The following is a 20227-nucleotide window of genomic DNA, read 5'->3' as shown; positions in this document are numbered from 1 at the left end:
TAATATTGATAAAGTAACTTCTAAAAAGAAGAGTATGGTTTCGTGTTAATATGAATATTATTATTATAATTATATAATTATAATTATAGACGAGACGAAAGAAGAGTAAAAAAAGTCTGAAATTTTGTTTTAAGCTTCTGTCCTATATATTATACTACACTTTGGCTTCTATATTGAAGACCTTCTCTATCTTGTAATTACTCTATACTCTATAGTCTTTCTATAATGTCACGACAGCATTGTAAAATTATCGATCGAGCAGTCTTGAAAAGCCGATTGTTTATTATCTTGCGTGAATATTAAATAAAGTTTATTCTACTAATAATTTTGTAACTTATTGGAATCTTAGCGGTAAGTAGAATGTATAATTTAAATTCATAGAGGCGATGTGTTAGTTCAATAAATGAAAAAAATCTTACTAAGTGGAACAAATGAAACTCGTAAGAACATTTTTGCGAATTTGTAAAATAATGAAGTAGCACAGCTATATTTTTACATTTTGCATGACATCCAGTGACAAAAACAATCAATAGTTCGCTGTCTTGTGTGTATTTAACCTTGCAAGAGTTAGGTATTTGTTTAATACTAGGACAGAACATAACACTTAAGTATTTACTTTTATTTTGTTTCAAATGACAATGTGTGTTTACTTACCGTAGGTGTGATCATTTTAATTGCACATAATATACCTTTGTTTTGGTGAGCAATACTTTTCTAACTGCACACATACATCTCAGATTAGTTGTTAATGTTATTAATGCTTATCAGACTTTGTTCATTTTTACTATTACACCCGGTCTGATCTACAAAGCAAAGCTCGAGTATTAGAATAAAATGTTGTTCAGCTACTGAGCATACCTGCATGTCCTATTAAATGCTTTTGTCTTAATTAGATATTATTGGTTCTTATAGTACATTTCATTAAGCAGTCACTTGCTTAACCAACCAACCAACTTATAACAATTTTAATTTAAGAAATTGGTCAAATAGGGTAATAGGGAATATTACTCAAAACTCTTTTCGCGTTTTGCGGTAGGCCACCTGTAAATAAACCGCCTTAATGCATCAATGTCATTGTGAAAACTTGTCAAACTACTGTTTAAGGCAGAGTATGTATAAATTACTCTATGGTTTACTAAACAACATAGTGCTGCACCCTGGCGGCAGAACATTGCAGTAATACTCCCTATTGTGCTAGTTTCCATCCAGTTGTGAAAACAGTGGACGAAAGTCCACTTTGTAATATGTGAATATAAACCTACCTTGCCACACAAATTTGGACTTATTGAAATCCTTAATGTCTAAACAATAGATCTATCTACATAAAATCATGCTTCGAATTACCCCATTTCCTCCTATGTCATGCTACCATCGTCCAATGTCCAGACCCCCCCATTTGAAATGACCATTTGTAATTTATGAATAGCCCCATAGTTGCTACTCCGTCAAGTGGACGAAAACTAGAGCTGGACGGAAACTACCGCAATGACCCTATATGTTGTATCTTAGATTTGCAAAAACCTTTTATGATCATTTGCACCTATATACTGTTTGGGTTTCAGTAGCATCCATAAAATGTGGCAAAAGGTAGAGTTATAATTTTAGTAGCCTTTGACTTATTTTTGATTATTATATCTAGGCATGAGTTCCACTGAAGTATCAAAACTTGTGAGCCTATTTTAACCAAAAAATTATTAACTCATTATAATTGCCTGAGTGTACAGTTGTACTGAAACATGTACCTACAGATTTTAATAAATAAATGCCATATGAATGAGCAGCAAAACCTTTGTACATAGTTAACATAGTTACTAATTTCAAGTCCATACCTGAAATTAGTAAACATAATTGATTCCATTGTGTTACGACAATTAAGCCATTTGTATTTAAGTTATATGCATGAAAATGTTTTTGCATATGCTATAGACTAGACTTAATTTTAATTTTGAAACTTACATATATTCTCATCAGATGCTGGCTTAGTCTAAGCTAAGTAATGTTACCTAAATGAAGCGAACCATTTATCAATGCCTGAATTTGGGACTGCTGTAGGATGACAGATATATTATCTGATTGTTGCCATTTACAATACTTTCAGAAACATTATTAATCCAGTAACTTTGTCGGATTGTTGTTATAACTTGCCCTAGTTGCTATAACAGCAGGAATGATCTCGTGGATACAGGTCCAAATCAGCTTTGTTTGACCTTAGGAACAATGTGCCAAGCGGCATCGCCTGAGACAAAAGTGCATACTCACTGCACTCAAATAGCCTACAAATTTAATAAAAAAAAAATATACATTTTGAAAGGCTTATCTAGGTACAGAGGCAACTCGACAGAGAAGGTACTATCAAAAACTAGTCCTTTAGCGTTATAATCGCCCAGATCTAAATAATATCCGAAATTTTCGTGGTTATTTCTATTTTTGACTAAGTTGCGTTAGGCGCTCGAGGTCACAAACTTGGATTATTCAATGAGCCAACATCATAAACAAGTCTGCAAAAAATCAGAACTACCGGATTTGACGCAAACGCTAAATGTATAAAGTCAGTGTATTAATTATATGTCATATGGGTTCTTAATTTAAGAGCAGATACAAAAACAAAAACAATGCTTAATAATTTAGAGTTTTCAATTTATTGATGACACTCTGAGGTCTTAGAGAACTCTATTCTCTATCAAGCCCAGTGCCCCACATAAAAAACAGCATTTTTTTCTTCATTTTCAGTAGCAATGTTTGGTCATGTAGTCATGTACAAAGTTGACATATCGAGACTTACAAACACATATAATCGAAAACAATATAATTAATAATCTAAAAATTAAGCTACGCCTCACACCTTCACGCCACCACCAGAAAGCCTACGGCCAACGACGTAAAACCGTAAATCGTTATCTGCATCTCCATCACTCTTGCATATTTGAGTGATAGTTAGGCATATAACGATTTTTCGATGTTGGCGGTAGGCCCGCAGTTTACGTTGTCTTGGTAGACAATTAATAACACGAACGGGTGTGTTCCCATTTGTCCCCGCCGGGAACTGATAGAAGACGCAGCTTCATATAAATCATTCCAATGTGTCCCCGCCTCATGTATGGCGACGGTCAAGTGAGGCGGACAAATGGGAATACACCACACAAACAGGTATTGTAGATAGGTAAGCACTTAGACAAAATCGGGTTCAGCTTTTTGTTGATGGTTATGAAATACTTAGGTAATTGCATTTTATAGACGTACTAGCGATTCGCCCCGGCTTCGCACGGGTTAACAGATTCTACACCTAAACCTTCCTCAAGAATCAGTCTATTGATAGGTGAAAACCGCATGAAAATCCGTTCAGTAGTTTTTGAATTTATCGCGAACATACAAACACACAACAGACAGATGCGGCGGGGGACTTTGTTTTATAAATTTAAAAGGTGCTTAAATTGCTAATGTGAATTACGCTTCCGTAGTCGTATAGGTACAGGTGTATATTATCGTGAGCAGATCGCAGTGCGTAACATGAATAGGCGTGATATCAATGTAGCTGCTTCTACTTTATGATGTCATTCGCGCTCGACGGTACGGAGGCATGATTAGCATACCAAATTAATATATTAAGGGGCTACCCCACGCCAAACACCTTCGATCTGAATCCCTTAGTTTTCTAATGTTTTTTGTAACTTATTATATTAAGAGCAACGGCTTTAAGCAATATAGTCTCCCATATTTACTTCAAAGTTCATTGTCTTCGAGATATTTGGCATCAAAGTTGAACAATTTTAGGCTAAAAAACTGGTTTTCTGGCCATAACTTTTGTGTTAACTAGTTTAAAATTAAGACCCTGGACACGTTTTTCGAGACGTCAAGGACGAACCCAAATATGTAGATTTCGTACATGTAAGATCCTTCACTGCAAACTAGATACGAAAAAAGTGTTTTTTCATAAAAAAATAAGTATTCATTTCTTTCAAAATCCGGTGGACAAAACCGGAGATAAAAGATTGAAAAACCGATAACTGTTTGTCTTATAATTCTATCTGTAGTACAAAAAAAGGGAGATCCGATTCAAAACTTGTTAAAAACCGATGAAAACCTCGGGTAGCCCCTTAAGTATGATTGACTGACTGACTACTCACCCTTTTCGTAACAACTGATTTTGCAATTCTTAAGCACATTGCCCTTTTTTTACTAGCGTTTATTTAACTTGCCCTGTTGGTAAATATCTTGTAGGTATGTTATTTTTTATTTTGTTATAGTGTGGGTCATATCTTGGAAGCTAAATTTGACCCACTTCCCGATTTCCGATTGAGGTGAAATTTTGCACAGGTACACATATTTAAATCGGATGACGATGCAATATTATGATGACATGGAGATAATCTGATGATGGAGATAGGAGGTGGCCATGGGAACTCTGTGATAAAACAACGCAAACTAATTGTGTTGGGGGTTGTTACAATTGTCTCAATGAGTATTGGTTGCCTGTGGAAAGAAAAGTACAGTCAGCGAAAAAAAACTTGTAACAAAAATGAAATTTTTGCCTAAAACATTTTATTTCGGAAAATTCGAAACTATCTATTATGTGGCAAACCTTTGTCAATAAATCTACCTTTGAGGTGTATAAAGTGTACCGCTGCCGCTTTCCTATTAGGTACCTAGTTTCTTGTCCCACTTACTTTATTTTTGTTGATTAGTGTTTGCTGCGATCCGATTATAAAAAAGTCAAATCAAATCACTACAATTACGATGATTTGATAATATCAAATATGTTATGTGCTTATGTACATACTGCTGACTATACCTATCTACAGTCAGCAAAAATACTAACTTATAAATATTTATAGGTATGCAGAGGTGCTAGGCTTATAGTTTCGCTGACTATTTGACGTTTTTATCTTCATAAACATTACATAACTATAAATAAATAAATTGACAGATATCAATTGCTTAAAAATGAATACAAACCTCCCACTTTTTAAATGTCTGTTAAGTAGCTAGTTTTTAGGGTTCCGTACCTCAAAGTAAAAGAACAAAACGGAAAGTTTATAGGATAACTTTGTTGTCTGTCTGTCTGTTTGTCAGGACCCTTTATCTCGGGAACGACTGGAGGACAGTGTACACAAAAATAAAAGAAAAAATAATTTTGTACGGAACCTTCGGTAGGCGAGTCCGACTCGCACTTGTCCGGTTTTTTTAGAAAGAGAATTGCATCACAAAATAATGTTATCGATTGCTGTCGATAGGTATGATATAAGAAGATTAGATATCCACTATTTTAGATATGTAGGTTCGTTGCAACTCGTTGAGTGAGTGAGTATAATATAATGTCTAGGCTGAAGCTATTAGGTATCAGCAAAACAATACTTATTCGTCGCTGAAAAATCCTGTGGAAAAACAGTTATATTATATTCAATTCACTTCCAAGAAGAAGTGTTATCTTAACAGTTTGTTAGTTCTGCCAGGTCTTAGACCCGTTAGTACAAAAGTATATACTGGGTGCCCAGTAATTAATGGATAACCTTCTAACCACCGAAGGGCTGGTCCAGAAAATGCACTTATAAATAGGTATAGAAAAAGTTCGCGGTTTTCGAGATAACCTTACCTAACTTCAATCACCATCTATGCCATATCTTTGTGTGTAAAGATGTAAATAGCATGCATTAAACCATTTTAGAATCAGTACCTATTAGATAAACATTTTTTTAGAAAGTTAGTCACACTGGTCACCATACATTTTTTATTCACAAAAGTGTAAGCCGGTAGAGGTTATAATTTATAATTAAAGGCAGACGTACATTGGTTGCAGGTGTAAGAGATGCTTGATGCCGGGGACGCGCACGAGGGTTAAGCCGGTGTCGGCAGCCGAGCCCTCAGCCTCGGACGAAGCGTCGCTGCTGGAGATACATCTTCAAAGGCAGTTGGAGGAAGACATAGCTAGGTATGTACATAACTACAATGTTCAAAGATCTTCATGCTTTCATGTTTAACGCTTGGGATTCAGGTGCAAGTCATTATCGATCGCGCATTTAACTGACTTTCAAATGTCGGTACAGTCGGCATCAAATAAATGATGGCAGCCAAAGTGGCCAATAATATCGCAACGCGTCCATATTCCTATTATAATAGTTAGGGAGGCGAGGTAGCTAAATGGCGTAATTCAACGGCGCCGTCGAGACCTATCAAAATCGAAAGATAAAATAATTTCGAAAAGAAAAGCTCGTATGACAAAAACCATTTTAGCGGTGGGTTTGGCGTGTACGGTTTTTCAAAAATGTTAAAAAAAACAGTTACTTGGGCATTCTCGAGCGCGTCAGATATTCATACTACGTATGCCCCGAGTGCCTCTGATAACAACGGTATACTAATCTGCCGGTTTGCGTGGTGGGGGTAGGCATATAAAGTAGTCAAAAATGCAAAAAAAAAAAATTTACTCGAGCGCGTCAGATTTTCGGAAGGGGTGTTAAGTAGGCCCCAAGGAAGCTTCCTTTAAAAAAACTGACGATTTCGGCGTGACGATAAGTTACGATGAATTTTTGAAAATGCAAAAAAATAAAGTTTTTTTGAAATACTCGAGCGCGTCAGATTTTCATAGGGGAGGTTTATCTCGGTATCCTGAAAGCATATTTTTTTAATCTGACAAAAATGTTGGTGGGTTCTCTTAATCTGACCGAAAAAGGTTTTTTGGTTGAGTTTTTATGATGCACTTTGGACAAAAATGTAAAGAGACCTTTTTTGTGTAAAATAAAATTACCTTTTTTGTTTATTTAAACTTTTTTTTTGTAAAATGTATCGTTCGCGACTTATATGCCGCAACGCGTTCTTAGGAAGACGAAATGGCTCCTCCACACTTCCGGTCATGCGGAAACCGGCAGATTTTGTATTTTTAGTAAGTTTTAGATTATATTCTTCAAAATAAAAAATAAAAAAATCGCGCTCGAGAATGCCGGATTAACGTTTTTTTTTTACAAGTTCGCGACCCTATAACTCGGCGGCGTCAAGGACTTATCGTCAGATTAGTTAAATTTAGTCTTTAAACACTAAAATCAACCCCCAATGTCTTAATCTGAGGCGCTCGAGTATTTCAGACTATCCATTTTTTTTTACTAATCTGATCGTCTATCCTAGGCGCGCGTCACTACATATAGAGCTAAATACTTTACAAGGTTGTTCTATTAGGTCTAAGGTATCTCTCATATCTTAAACTGCCACGCTCGAGTATTGCCGAAAATTCCCCTATTCGCCTCCCTAACTATAAATAAGTATTTAGTAACAAAGGTGTGTTGCAATATACTTATTTGGCTATGTTAGGATGTTATAAATCTGTTATCATGTTGACTGTTATACGATAATACATTATAATTATGGCTAGTTGACATTATTGACCACGTTTGTAATTTTGACACTATATGTATTCCGGACGTGGTAGGAAAAATCATGAATTCCCACTTGCTAAGACGATATTGATCAGTTATTATTTTCATAATTTGATAACATATAAGAACTTAATTGTGTTTGCTTACATTTTTCCGCTACCTTGTTGCAGAATATTTGATGAGTCTATATATTCCGATCTTGAGGTGGTCTGTGGTAAACTAAAAATCCTTACTCACTCTTGTATACTAAAAGCACGCACGAACGAATTTTACCATAAGCTTCAAACCATTTTGCATGTGAATATTGGGCGCAGTACCTTCGATGAAATTTATTCCTTCGTCAGGTGAGTAAAACAATTTGGCCCTCTTTTGACTCAAGAAAGTGACAGAACGACGTGGCTGATTAGTGGTTAATGGCTACTAAAGCGCTACTTTACTGCCACATCACGCATAGTCTGAAGAGGAAAGCGGACGAATGATTCTCCATAAACAAATGTAGTCACCGTTTTCCTCTCTGGATTTTGACATTGTTTAAAATAATTATACATAGGTAATATGATATACTTACATAAATTTTATTATAGCTATATCCCTTCGTTTCGGTTTTTTCGTTTTTTTTATTATTATGAGATAGGTACCTACTCATATTAAGTGCGAAATAAAAATCTCTAAAATATTTTTGGGCCTATCTCTCGTCCGCTTTTCTCTAACGTCGCGTCGGGTTGTAAGGCCGCTGCAATTGCCCAAAAGCTGACATTGATAACAATATTTGACAGTTCGCCACTTATCACAAAAGTAGTGATATAGTATCCAATATCAAACAACCACACCACCAACCAACCAACCAACCACAAAGTTACTATTACCTGTCACAAAAAAGTAATTATACACGTGGGTCTGACACTAGCTTTAATAATTATTGTCATCACTACTAACAGTATAGCGAGTAAAACGAAATTAAATAATATAAAAATTAGAATGAAACATATGAACTATGAACTCAAACCCCGCTAAATTTATAAAAAAAACATGCAGTAAAAGTACAAAAACTTGCACTTTATGTTATAGTCTTGATATAGTCTTGATAATTAACTAATGCAACGAGATAAGATCAACCAGTGCTCACTTATGTTTTTGCTATTAACATGTTTGTATCGGTATGATATTTGCGAGTTCATTCGAACCACAAGGACTTACAAACACATGGCCTGTAGTTGTTGTGATTTAAATTTAAAATATGATTTAAAAACATGAATTATTTATTTCAGCGATGTGTACACTGAATGCAATATCAGAAATCAGGAGAAAGAAATACTGGCATACCTGAACGAAACATTTAAAGTTATAAAGGTAGTTCCAAAAAATAAGGAAGATTCTGAGGACGTCGAAGTATTCTTAACCCCCAAGTGTTTAAGTCCTTATATTGAAAAGGGCCAGAAAACTATAAGCTCTAGTCCAAGCACTGAACTAACAAAAGAATATTACGCTTTGGTTCCGATCGATGGTAACTTATTAGAAAAGGAACTAATAGAACAGGATGCACTATCGAACGCATTCCATTCTATTATAAAGACACAGTCTGACAATTTGAAGAGAGCAAAATCTTCGCAGTGCAGCAAGAAGCCGACATCGTTATCTCTTAGTTCTAGTCATACCTCCAAAATAGTCAAACATTCCAACAGTTGTGATATTTTATTTAAATGTCATGGTAAAGATAACGTCGGATCTGAAGTGATAAGAGGTAATGATATAGTGAGCAACGGCGCGGTTAGCGCAAGCTTGAGCAGCCAGACAGGTCCGAGGGCGGGCGACGACAAGGGCACGGAGCCCGCGTACTCGCCCGACAGCCTCATCACCGACGAGCCAAGCTCCTCCTCGGACTACCTGTCGGCCGCCTACGCCTTCTCGCCCGGCGCCAGCTCTTCGGCCGCCCTCCCGCCGTTAAATGTTGGGGACAATATCACCAAAATGGAGAACATATTCACTTCATCCGACTCCGGCTTGGAGAATACCGGCCTCATGGAGAGCCTTAGCAGTCATAAAGACGTTACGTTAACCGACTTGTCTCTTACTGAGAGCACTTTGCACGACTTGACTATAGATGACACCCATTACTCCACGTCCAGTCCAGTTATAGATAATCACCCGAGTCACAGAGTAAAAGCAGTGAGTGCGAGCAATGCGTCATCCGCGAGCACGCACTCTCACGCGGAGACCAATGGGCAGAAGATAAATCAATCGAACAAACACAGAGATGCAGGATGCTGCAAATCATCCAAGGAAGAAAAACAACGTCAGAATGAAGAAATATTTATAATGGAGTCGTCATCGTTATCTTCAGAGACTGGCTCGTGGGAGTCAGTGTTTCCACCAAAATTAGCCGAAAGAGAACTTTGTGAAAGGTTCTTAAAAAAGGAACGCCAGCATACATTCGTCGACGACGTGAAAGGTAATTCAGGTTTAATTATTTACCAGTATAACTTGACAGTTCAAATGTTCTTATAATGAAATGCGCATTCAACAATATCTGCTAAATTAGACATCAAAACGTAACACGTAACAATCGTAACGAAAACTAACCCATGCGTTTTTATAAAGGTTCTAATAGGTAGTTTAAGTTATGAGAACTGATATTTTTTTACAGGCTTTTATTTAGTTTCAGTTGTCCCTTGTGATTGAAAGTCTTGCAACATACTTTATGTTAGTGGATGCAAAATATTAGCTTAATGAAAATCATGTGGGAACCTTGACTCAAGATCATTGTTATATCTAAAGAATAACATAATAATAATCCTTTCATCAAAAGTACAGCAGGCTATAAAAGCTAGCATCAAAAATAAAATAAAATGATGTTTTAAATTGGTGGATTATGTTATTGTGTATATGTGCTATTTATTTAATGAATTTTATTTTTTCAGAGGATTTATGCCCCAGTTTAGTTCAAAAATCTCCTTTTAAGTCAACTTCTTGCTTCATTGATGCTGCAAGCTTGGCCGATGAAGAAGATGATACTATCAAAATACAAGTCTATCCAATGGAACCTGCCACAATTTTAAATTCAGACATTCTGCCAACGCCTAGTCAGCCAGTCCCTTGTGCCACCTCCAAACACGACATGAGTCCAAACGACTGGTCCGAGAGCAACGACAACGAAGACTCCTTGGAACAACCGGAGAGCAAAGACCCTGAGTCGGCACATAAGGACTTATCTCCTACCATTTTTGAAATGACGCCCATAACTGAAGATTCCCTGTGCGTAAATGACGAGCCAGCCTTACGCGACCAGCCAGCGACAGAAAGCATCACGGCTACCGTCAACGAGGATACGTCACACCAGCCCCAAGATAAGAATACATCTCTATCCAGTACTATATTCGTAACCAGTACTCCACATAATTCCATTATGTCTTTAAATGTCTGCACGGCGAAGCAGTACAACTCCGAAGAAAGCAGAATAGACTCTTCCACTTCCGGATATGAAAGCCTAGGAAATATGAAAAAGCTTCAGAAATTCAACGAATCATCGCCTATAGTTTCGGGGGGTGCATCTATAGAAGATTACCTACCATTATCGAGTAGTCATTCTGATAGCCCCATGCCTAGAAGAAGGATAGAAAATATTCCCATAGTATCTGGTGCTTATGTACCGCCAGTAGAAGAAGATAACTACAGAAAGTCCCCAAAGCCCTCCTCCTTTGCTTCAGCGTGGGTAGTTGATATGTCAATGAGCCCGAAATCGGATGGCGAGAAAAGCACATCTAATTCTCAGTTTATTGCAAAGAAACCCGGCGATAGGGCGTGTGAATCATTAAAAAATGATTGTCTCAGTATTAACGATAACTTAAATAAAAGCCGAAGTTCGCTAGATTCTGATAGTAGTGAAAGATCGAGTCACAAATTCTATATAGACTTGTCAAGTTTACCGGACCCCTTACCACCAAAAAATGACCACGAAGTGGAAAGTTCCAGTGAAAAAAAGAATATATTTTCAATGTACATCGATCTAGGCGAAAAATCTACGTTAAAGGAGATGCCAGCCAGGCTCTCTTGCTCTTTGAATTCGAAAAAGCACACGACTACTGATGTAAAGCCTAAATCTGTTGCAACTAAAGCCATCAAGGGCTCTACTGACAATTTTGTATCACCTGCTCCAAACAACAAAGAATCTAACAGCCCCGGTACATTTGAAAAATATGAATCGCTCTGTAATGACTTAAATATCAGCATTTCCGAGATAATACGCTGTCCAGCTACTGAAACGAAAACCAGTGCTGCAGAAATCAACAACAGCATCACGCCCGATCCTGTTAAGAAAGAAAGACCATCTCGAGTTTCTGGTGTAGATAAAAGCTCCTTCCAGCGCGACGTGGTCATCCACGAGGAGCCCACGGGGATCGACCAGTCCGGGGACCTATTTGTCAAATTGTCCGATTTAGATAAACCGGCGCCGAAAACTGATGCAACAATAATCACAACGATGTATGAAGAGTCAGTTTCGAACGTCCGAATGACTAGGTCTATTCCGGATAACAATTGGGGGAATCAAAGCGGAAGCATTTCCCGTCCTATCGATATTATAAGTTCATTTCATTCTGAGAACGCTTTGAGTCTGAACAGGCTGTTTCCCCACTTGAAGAACGAGTTCAGTAAGAGCATGCCGGGGTCGCTGCCGAGCAAGGGGCGGGGGCGCGCCTCGGGCCGCGAGACGGACGAGCCCGCCTCCGACGTGTCCGAGCTCAGCAGCGTGCAGAGCAGCGTCTGCCGCTCCGTCGTAGGTGAGTTCTCATCGTGTAGTCAAAACCGCGTTTGCGTTTGTTTTTTTACCTGGCGTCAGGCGTCGAGCTAGAGTCTAAAAACAAGTCGGTCGAGTCTCGCCTGCTTTTATCATCTAGCCAGGACAGTGGTACTATGCTATATGCGCTTGCTCTTAGTTGTTCAATCCGACTTTTTCATTTATTTGAACTATATTTTTTTAGAAAACAGCACAACAGAAGAAACCACCAGCCAGACTTCAAGTCTGATAGGATTCTGTCAGTCGCGACTGGGCCAGGATCTGTTGCGAATGTTTCTCGAAGAAATTACCCCTGATGTCATCGTAGAAGTTTCTGGTAGACGAATCAAGGCCCATAAGTGTATTTTGTCGTCTAGGTAAGGATCTAATCTGTAATCGCACGCAGCGTACATCACGACACGTCAGACAAATGTGAACGCAACCATATTAAATGTATGAAAACGATTACCGTTATGATGCGTCACGACACAACACGACACGTCAGACAAATGTGTAGCTGGCTTAAGTAACGCAATTGGTTCCACATAATATAATAAAAAAATTATAGACATTTAATCCACATAAATAGGATCAAATGAGCCACGAAAAAAATTGCCACCTAGCCTATAGTTCGTTTTTTTTAGCATTAGAAAGAAGGTAAGCGATCTTGACATGTCTTTTAATTGAAAAACGCTTTTAAAAATCAGTAACTATTACTAATGAAAGCAGAAGAATATAAATAATCGTATTCGATTCATAATAGTTACATATTTGCCGTGACTTATTTTTAAAACGTGTTTTTCAATTAAAAGACATCAAGATTGTTTACCTTATTTCTAATGCTAAAAAAAACGAAGTACAGTGTAAAGTGTGCTTAAAATATCTAAACAAACGATTACATGAGTTTGAAATTTTAGGTGCCAGTACTTCGCCAGGATACTGAGCGGCGGCTGGGTAGAGAGCGCGGGAAATGTGATAGTTTTGCCACCGTAAGTTATCTTCATTTAATATTATCGGACAAATACAAGCGATTCTGTTTTCCGATAATAATACAAAAACTTGTTTAGTAACGTTTGCGTTGTGTAGGTTCTCATACAACGTGGTGCACTTCGCGCTGTGCCACATCTACTCGGGCGTGTCCCGGATCCCGGACGCGATCAGCATCGTGGAGCTGGCCACGCTGGCCGACATGCTCGGCCTCGAGGGGCTCAAGGAGGCCATCATGTTTACGCTCAAGGCCAAGTACTGTCACCACTTTCACAGGGTGAGTCCTTACTGGTTTGTGTTGTGTAGCTTTCTCATATACTTGATTCCGAAAGAAAACATTATGACGAAACTTTATGCTATTATATAATATTATCTTAAGCTAATTAGTTTTGCAATTTACTGATGTTATTATTACGAGGGTCGCACTGAAAGATTCGGGAATGGGACACTTAGAAATAACATAATAGAAACAGGCATATAATTTATAAAAATGTAACTCTTTATAAAACTTTTAAGGTATATTCCATTTGGTTGTCATTTGTATTTAAGAATTACTGGCAATTTGAAAATTGTATGTCGAACATTATTTGAATTTTTGGCCAAGTGATTTTTCGGATCATATTTTTAAACGGTTTTCAATATGCCCTCAGCGAACAAATAAAAGTTACAATGGGCTTCTGTTATTTTTTTATGAACTAGAGTTCATCGTACGCTCGTTTGCAGTTAAAATTAAATATGAAAGTCACTTTCATTTTATCCCATGGGTGATCTTAAAGAAGCATGTCATTCCAAAGCGACGTCAAAAATTAAAATCGCATTTGTGCTGTTAATTAAAAAGACTGCCAAAAAAGTTGCATATCGGCAGATTTCGACATTCCTAAATATTCATATGACAACAGTAAAAAAATCTTTTATATATATATATATATATATATATATATGTAAAAAAACTTCAATTCCGTTGGCTACTCCACGAATTTCATACAAAACCACTAAGGCCCCAAAATCGCCATACAAAAAGGACTTTGGGATTATGAGCCGTGTGCATTACAGAATGATTACTTTCAAAAGAAAATTTATATGCGTGGTCAGTTTGAGTTTAAGTATGTATTAAAATAAAGATTGACCGTCTAGATGCGACAGTTTTCTCTATTCCCGACATTTTCAGTGCAACCCTCGTACTCCATAAAAATATTAAATTGTTATCGCCACTCGTTGCGAATTTGCTACTTCGCACTGGTATCGTAATGTACTATTTCGTCTACGTCCAGACTACAAGCCAGTTTACTTAAAGTGCAGCGTTGCAATGTAGGTATATTAAATGAATAATGTTCGTCAGCCATGCGCCGTGTGCACCGCCGGTGTGCTGGAGTGCTTCCCGCTGTCGTCGGTGTACAGCCTGGACGACCTCTACCGCAAGTGCCTCAAGTGGATCACCAAGTACTTCTCCAAGGTGTGGCCCACCAAAGCCTTCGCCACGTTGCCCAAGGAGCTACTCGACAAGTGCTACCAGCAGCATATTATTAACCTCACCACCGAAAATCTGGTCGACACTGTGTTTGGATGTGCTATAACTGGTGAGTAATGTTACTGTTTCACAGCCAGACGAGGCCAGATGAAGCGGTTCTGTTTAAAGCAGCCATACTCAACCTGCGGCCCGCCGGGCTTTTTCAGGAGGCCCGCCAGGTGGTCCTGGTCAGGGCCGTCTTAAACTATGCTGGGGCCCTTGGGCAATTAAGAATTTGGGGCCCTTTTGGGAAGTAAAGAATTCGAATTAAACTAACATTTTACTACTATGGTCTTCTATTTATTATGAGTAATCAATAGTTATTTGTACAACAAGAGATCAAAGTTTGATATTTCTTCGAGTGCTTATTTTGAGTCCCGTGCAAGGGAAAGATTCTATAATCTAATCTAATTTAGAATCTTGAGCGTAGTAAGGGACTCAAAAGCGCACGAGATGTAAATAACTTTGATCTCGTGTAGTACACAAAATTTTTCACCTGAGCAGTGAGAACATACCTATTAGACAACTTGAAAAATGTAATCCTTCTTCATCACTTAATACCTGCACTCATGTTTTCTTAAGATATACAAACAATTAAGTTTAATTACCGCAATCGAACACAAAAACAAAACGTAATAATAAATTTAATTAAAATAATATGGAAATAACGAACATCAACAGACACTTCAATCGACAACTTTTTTTTTGTAAAAAAAAAAACTTAGTAAGATACGGTCCGAATTGCGGATACGTACTATTTGTCAACTATGGTAGAAATTCTTAAAAGTAAAATAATTAATTTTGTGTGATAATCTGTGTATTTTTTGAGTTATTTATTTTAATTGTACCATAAAATACCTAAAATATAGTATTTTATCAGTTTTTATCAAATCTTAAACTTAATTTTTATTAAGTAATTAACTTTACTCGTACGTGGTTTGGAACGATGCGGTCTATTATAAACCCTCAATATACCGTTGAATATCGTTTGATTTTTTTTTGTTGTTTCTTTTTGCTAACAGAGTGAAAGGGACAGAGATGATAGAACCCAAGTATTTCGAACTTGTTTAGACCCCGCATGTTGAAATGACATTTGACTATAAAGGTCACTTGAATGTCATTTTATCTCACTCAGTGAGCAAAATCGCATTTTGATCACTGTTTTTAAGAAGCAAAGTACCCTTGTTCGAGCTGCTGAGGTGAAAATATACTGTTACTGTCGGTCCTTCGGGGCCCCCTGAGCATGGGGGCCCTGGGCACCGTCCCCGTGTGCTCTTATGGTAAAGACGGTACTGGTCATGGTATAGATAACACAAGTTACATAACTTTGCCATCAGAACGTCACCTTTAAGCAAATTCATCTTGCGGCCCGGGGCTACAAGGCAAAACCGGCTTTGTGATCCTCATAAAAAACGGTTGAGTATGGCTAGTTTAAAGTAGAGATGGGCCGAATATGGAATTAGCCGAATAAGAATATTCGGCCGAGTGTTTATTGAATTCAGATATTACCGAACCGAATATTCGACGATTATTCGGTTCATCTGTATCAGTCTAATAACCCATTTGAAAATGCTTCCATTAGGTACATTAGCAGCTAAAGATAAATGGCTTCCTAGGTTATTCCCTAAAAGCAAACAGGTGCAAAGGCAAGGTACTCGCATACAAATTTTCAACATTCTCCAAATAATCAAATATCATACAGATTCAACATGTCTCAACATGTGTTTTAATGACAACAAGAAGACTTAACCTGATGAAAAGTTTATTCACAAGTACATAATTAAATAACTTATATCTCGTACAATATCAATTTGTTAATCTTTCGAATGAATGTAAAATGTCAAGCGGATAGACATACAGACGACATCCTTTACGCCGTAAAAGTAAGTGTTAATGAAAAACCGTTAAGTTTACGGTTTTTCATTAACACTTACTATTTTCCTAAAACAGAGAAACTTTCATAAGGCCTTGAAAAAATTAAGTTGACATGTCAGGTATCGACCACCTAAACATTTTTTGAATTCTAGTGGATTTTATTAAACATATAATGGGGTAAACTAGTTACTAGTTAGTTATGTGCAGAAATGGTGATTTGTTACAATTTCAACCACCTCGATCCCTAATGCCAGGTACTTTTTACTCTAATTCCGGATTCTGAGAAGTACGGCGAAATACTGCTTCTAAAACGTGACCGAATGTCGACAAAATCGGCCATGGGTGGCAGACATTAGGCCAGTTGACCCTATTGAATATGATTTCGAGTGTAGGCAGTCAAAGATAATTTTATTGTTTCAGTGGAGTCTCTGCAAAACAGCCGTTGGGCAGAGTGCGTGGCGCGCATGTGCCGGCGGCTGGTAAACGCGGCGGCGCACTTCGCAGCTCCGCGCCTGGTGGCCGTGCTGCGCGGCGTGCGCGCAGCCGCTCCCGCGCCTGCGCCGCCTGCAGCCTCGCAGGCCCTGCACGACTGCATTGCCGCCGCCATCGAGTGGGCGCCCTCCGACGAGGCCGCGCGAGCCTACGCGTTCCTCTCCGCCCTCCCCTCGGACGCGGCCGCGGCAGCCGCGCAGCGCTCTCGCCCTGACCTCATCGCGGACGGCGCGCGCCACCCCCCGCCGCCGCCCGCCGGCGACCTGCTGCTCGCGCACGCTGCCAGCTGGCGACTGCAGTGCGAGGGTGCGCTCGTTCGCGCCGCTCCCCGCGCCGTGCTCACGCAAGCCTTCAAGGAGCTGCCGCCCGAGCTCAGGAAGCGGCTGCGCGAGCTCGGCTGCATCATGTACGGCCCGCAGGTGGTCCCGGCCGTCTCGCCGCTGCACGACCGCAAGAGCCGCAGCGCTTACCATGCCCGGCCCGGCAGGGGCCCCGCCGCGGTCGCCACGAGGAGCCTCGACATAGACCACGTGCGTGAGTCGTTCGTGCCGTACGCGCCGCGGCCTTCAGCCCACCTCGGCTCCGTTGACACGCTGAAAAGCAACGGCGACCTACGCGACCGGAAACCTATAAAAATGTTGCCTCCGAAAATCAGGACGACGAAAGCGCAGGAGGAACGGGCCAAATATAATATGGCAAAAACGAATCAGTCGCAAGATCGGCTGGCCGGCAAAGGAGGGCGACCGGTTCAATTATTCGAAAATACAAAGCCGAGATACTTGGAGCCGCGAATGTACAAAGAGAGCGAAAAGAAATCGCCCGTGACCAAAAAGCTGGTGAACAAAATGATATCGTCGAGTGAGTCATCTCGAAACTCCAGTCCTATCCAAGCGCGGGTGGTGCGTGCGTCGCGCGTGCGGTCACGCGAGCAGGCGCTGTCGCAGGACAGCCTGGCCACCGCCTCGCGCCCGCGCACCGCCGAGCCCTCCACCGACTCCCTCAGCGAGTCGCAGAATAGCAACAAATACGCTACCTACACTAAAAGAAAATACACCGCTAAAGGCTCCGTCGAATGTGAGTAGTTATTACTTAAATAGTTATTAACCAAACTATCTACAAACTTTATCTACAAATCAAATTCTACTTAGTTCTATATTACATTATTTTTTTGCTTTATTGTTACAGCGATCCAGTCTTCGAAATTTCAAAACGCTTTGAACAATAAGATAAAAACGAAAATACCTGTGTATCTTAATCAAAGCACTAAATCTCAACAAGCGACCAAACAATCACAGCCTGGCAACAACACTGAGCCCCAGAGGAGAATCAACCAGCCGAACAAAACCGTCGTAGCCGGCAACACGCAACGCCGAGCACCCGTTGACAGGAAAGTTCCCGGCTCTCTCATGAACGCGACTAAATCTAGCCAGGCCAAGATGGTCACGAAGACGGCCAAAGAGAAGCAGACGAAACCCAATACTAGGAGCACTCGAGCCGGCGGCAAGCACGCGAGCCGACAGGAGCAGCACGAGCAGCCCGCAGATATCCCCGTCATGCAGCGCTCGGGGACCTTCCTCAAGGACGAGCCCACCTTCGGAGATATCACCACCAACATCGATGTAGACCAGTAAAAGCTAAGTCACATCATACCTAGTCTATTTCAAATTATTATCCACGCTACCAATACCTGTTGAACAAAGGCATTTTCCTCGATAACTTAAATCGCTATAGTAGGACATATCACATATGGTCGCGGCTTCACCTTCACCAATCTGTCTGATGAAACTATAAAAAAAATATGAAAGAAGATATGTTCCAGAACATAAATAAATAGGGTTGCCTAAAGAAATATGGTCAAGGCAATGTTTAATAAATTTTTGAAAAAAAAATTTTTTCGGCAAATTTCACCGATTTGTCTGATGAACGAAATAAGTTTCAATGGAAAGTATACAACTTGTACAACGTAAATCAACTAGTTTGCCTATCTTTTTCCGGTCACTATTATGTGGTTGCCGTGTTTAAAGAGGTGATTTTATATCGTTAATTGCACTCATCTGTCTGACGCTTGAATTATACATCAAAATAATGGTAATTTTATTGCAAATACAATGGTATAGGGTTGCCTGCGAAAGTCCGGTCACAAATAAGGGTTGCCAGGCTTTTAATTAAAATAAGAATCATACTTTTAGCGATAACGCATAAACGGCTTAACTGATCAAGTTTGTTTTAATTTTATTTGATTGAGTTTTTAAGCAATATTTTTATGATTTTTTTCATATTTTTTGGATAGATGGTTCAAAATTTAGAAGGAAAAACCTTTTTTTTCTTTCTAAACGATTATTTCCGAAATGATTCACTTTATGAAGAAATGTTGTTTAAAGACCCCTATCCAACGATACCCCACACTATAAGGTTGAAACGATAAAAAAATATTTTTTGAAGAACCCTATTTATTTTAAAACTCATATCAAATGACATCTTACAACATAGGTGTCAAACGAAAAAAAAGATAAAAAATGTATGTGACCATTTTTTTCGCTTCAACCCACACATGTCGTGTGTGTGTGACATGTCGTTGGATAGGTCTTTTGAAAAAAATATGGTCTTTTTACAAAACATTTTTTGATAAAGTGAATATTTTAGGAAATAATCGCCTCGAAAGAAACAAAATGTACGTGAGGATTTTTTTTTTCGTGTCAACCCTATGGTGTGGGATGTTGTTGGAAAGGTCTTTAAAAATGAATAGGGGTTTTAGAAGAACATTTTTTGATAAAGTGAATATTTTCGGAAATAATCGCTTTGAAAGAAACAAAATGTGTGTGACAATTTTTTTATCGTTTCAACCTTATAGTGTGGGGCTGTGGGGTGTCGTTAGATAGGCCTTTTAAAATAAATAGGGGTCTTTAAACAACATTTCTTGATAAAGTGAATCATTTCGGAAATAATCGTTTAGAAAGAAAAAAAGAAAGGTTTTTCCTTCTCACTTTTGAACCACCTGTCCAAAAAAATATGGAAAAAATCATGAAAATAGTGCTTAAAAAACTCAATCAAATAAAATTAAAATTAAAACAAACTGGATCAGTTAAGCCGTTTATGAGTTATCGCTAAAAGTCTTCCCTTCTTATTTTAATTAAAAGCCTGGCAACCCTTATTTGTGACCGGATTTTCGCAGGCAACCCTATGCCATTGTACGAGTATTTGCAATAAAATTACCATCATTTTGATGTATAATTC

The 20227-nt window shown here is 38.8% G+C and overlaps 1 protein-coding gene across 2 annotated transcripts; it reads left to right on the top strand.

The window, feature by feature from the left end:
• The first annotated feature begins 214 nt into the window (after window positions 1-214).
• On the top strand, window positions 215-18718 carry LOC134804529 (uncharacterized). 2 transcript variants are annotated; one of them, XM_063777618.1, is made up of 11 exons: window positions 215-351; window positions 5795-5926; window positions 7532-7705; window positions 8630-9810; window positions 10280-12136; window positions 12338-12509; window positions 13050-13121; window positions 13219-13396; window positions 14459-14696; window positions 16922-18067; window positions 18179-18718. In XM_063777618.1, exons 2-11 carry the CDS (start codon window positions 5811-5813, stop codon window positions 18622-18624), a joined length of 5580 nt encoding a protein of 1859 aa, XP_063633688.1. In that variant the 5' UTR covers window positions 215-351; window positions 5795-5810; the 3' UTR covers window positions 18625-18718. The 2 variants fall into 2 exon arrangements, with proteins under 2 accessions (XP_063633688.1, XP_063633689.1); XM_063777619.1 differs by lacking the exon at window positions 7532-7705 and having other exon boundaries at window positions 18179-18717.
• The last annotated feature ends 1509 nt before the right edge of the window (window positions 18719-20227 follow it).

This window comes from Cydia splendana, chromosome Z (genome assembly GCF_910591565.1).
Source record: "Cydia splendana chromosome Z, ilCydSple1.2, whole genome shotgun sequence".
Classification (NCBI taxonomy): domain Eukaryota; kingdom Metazoa; phylum Arthropoda; class Insecta; order Lepidoptera; family Tortricidae; genus Cydia; species Cydia splendana.
The sequence above is the reverse complement of the archived record's forward strand: the minus strand, read 5'-3'. Positions and strand labels throughout refer to the sequence as shown.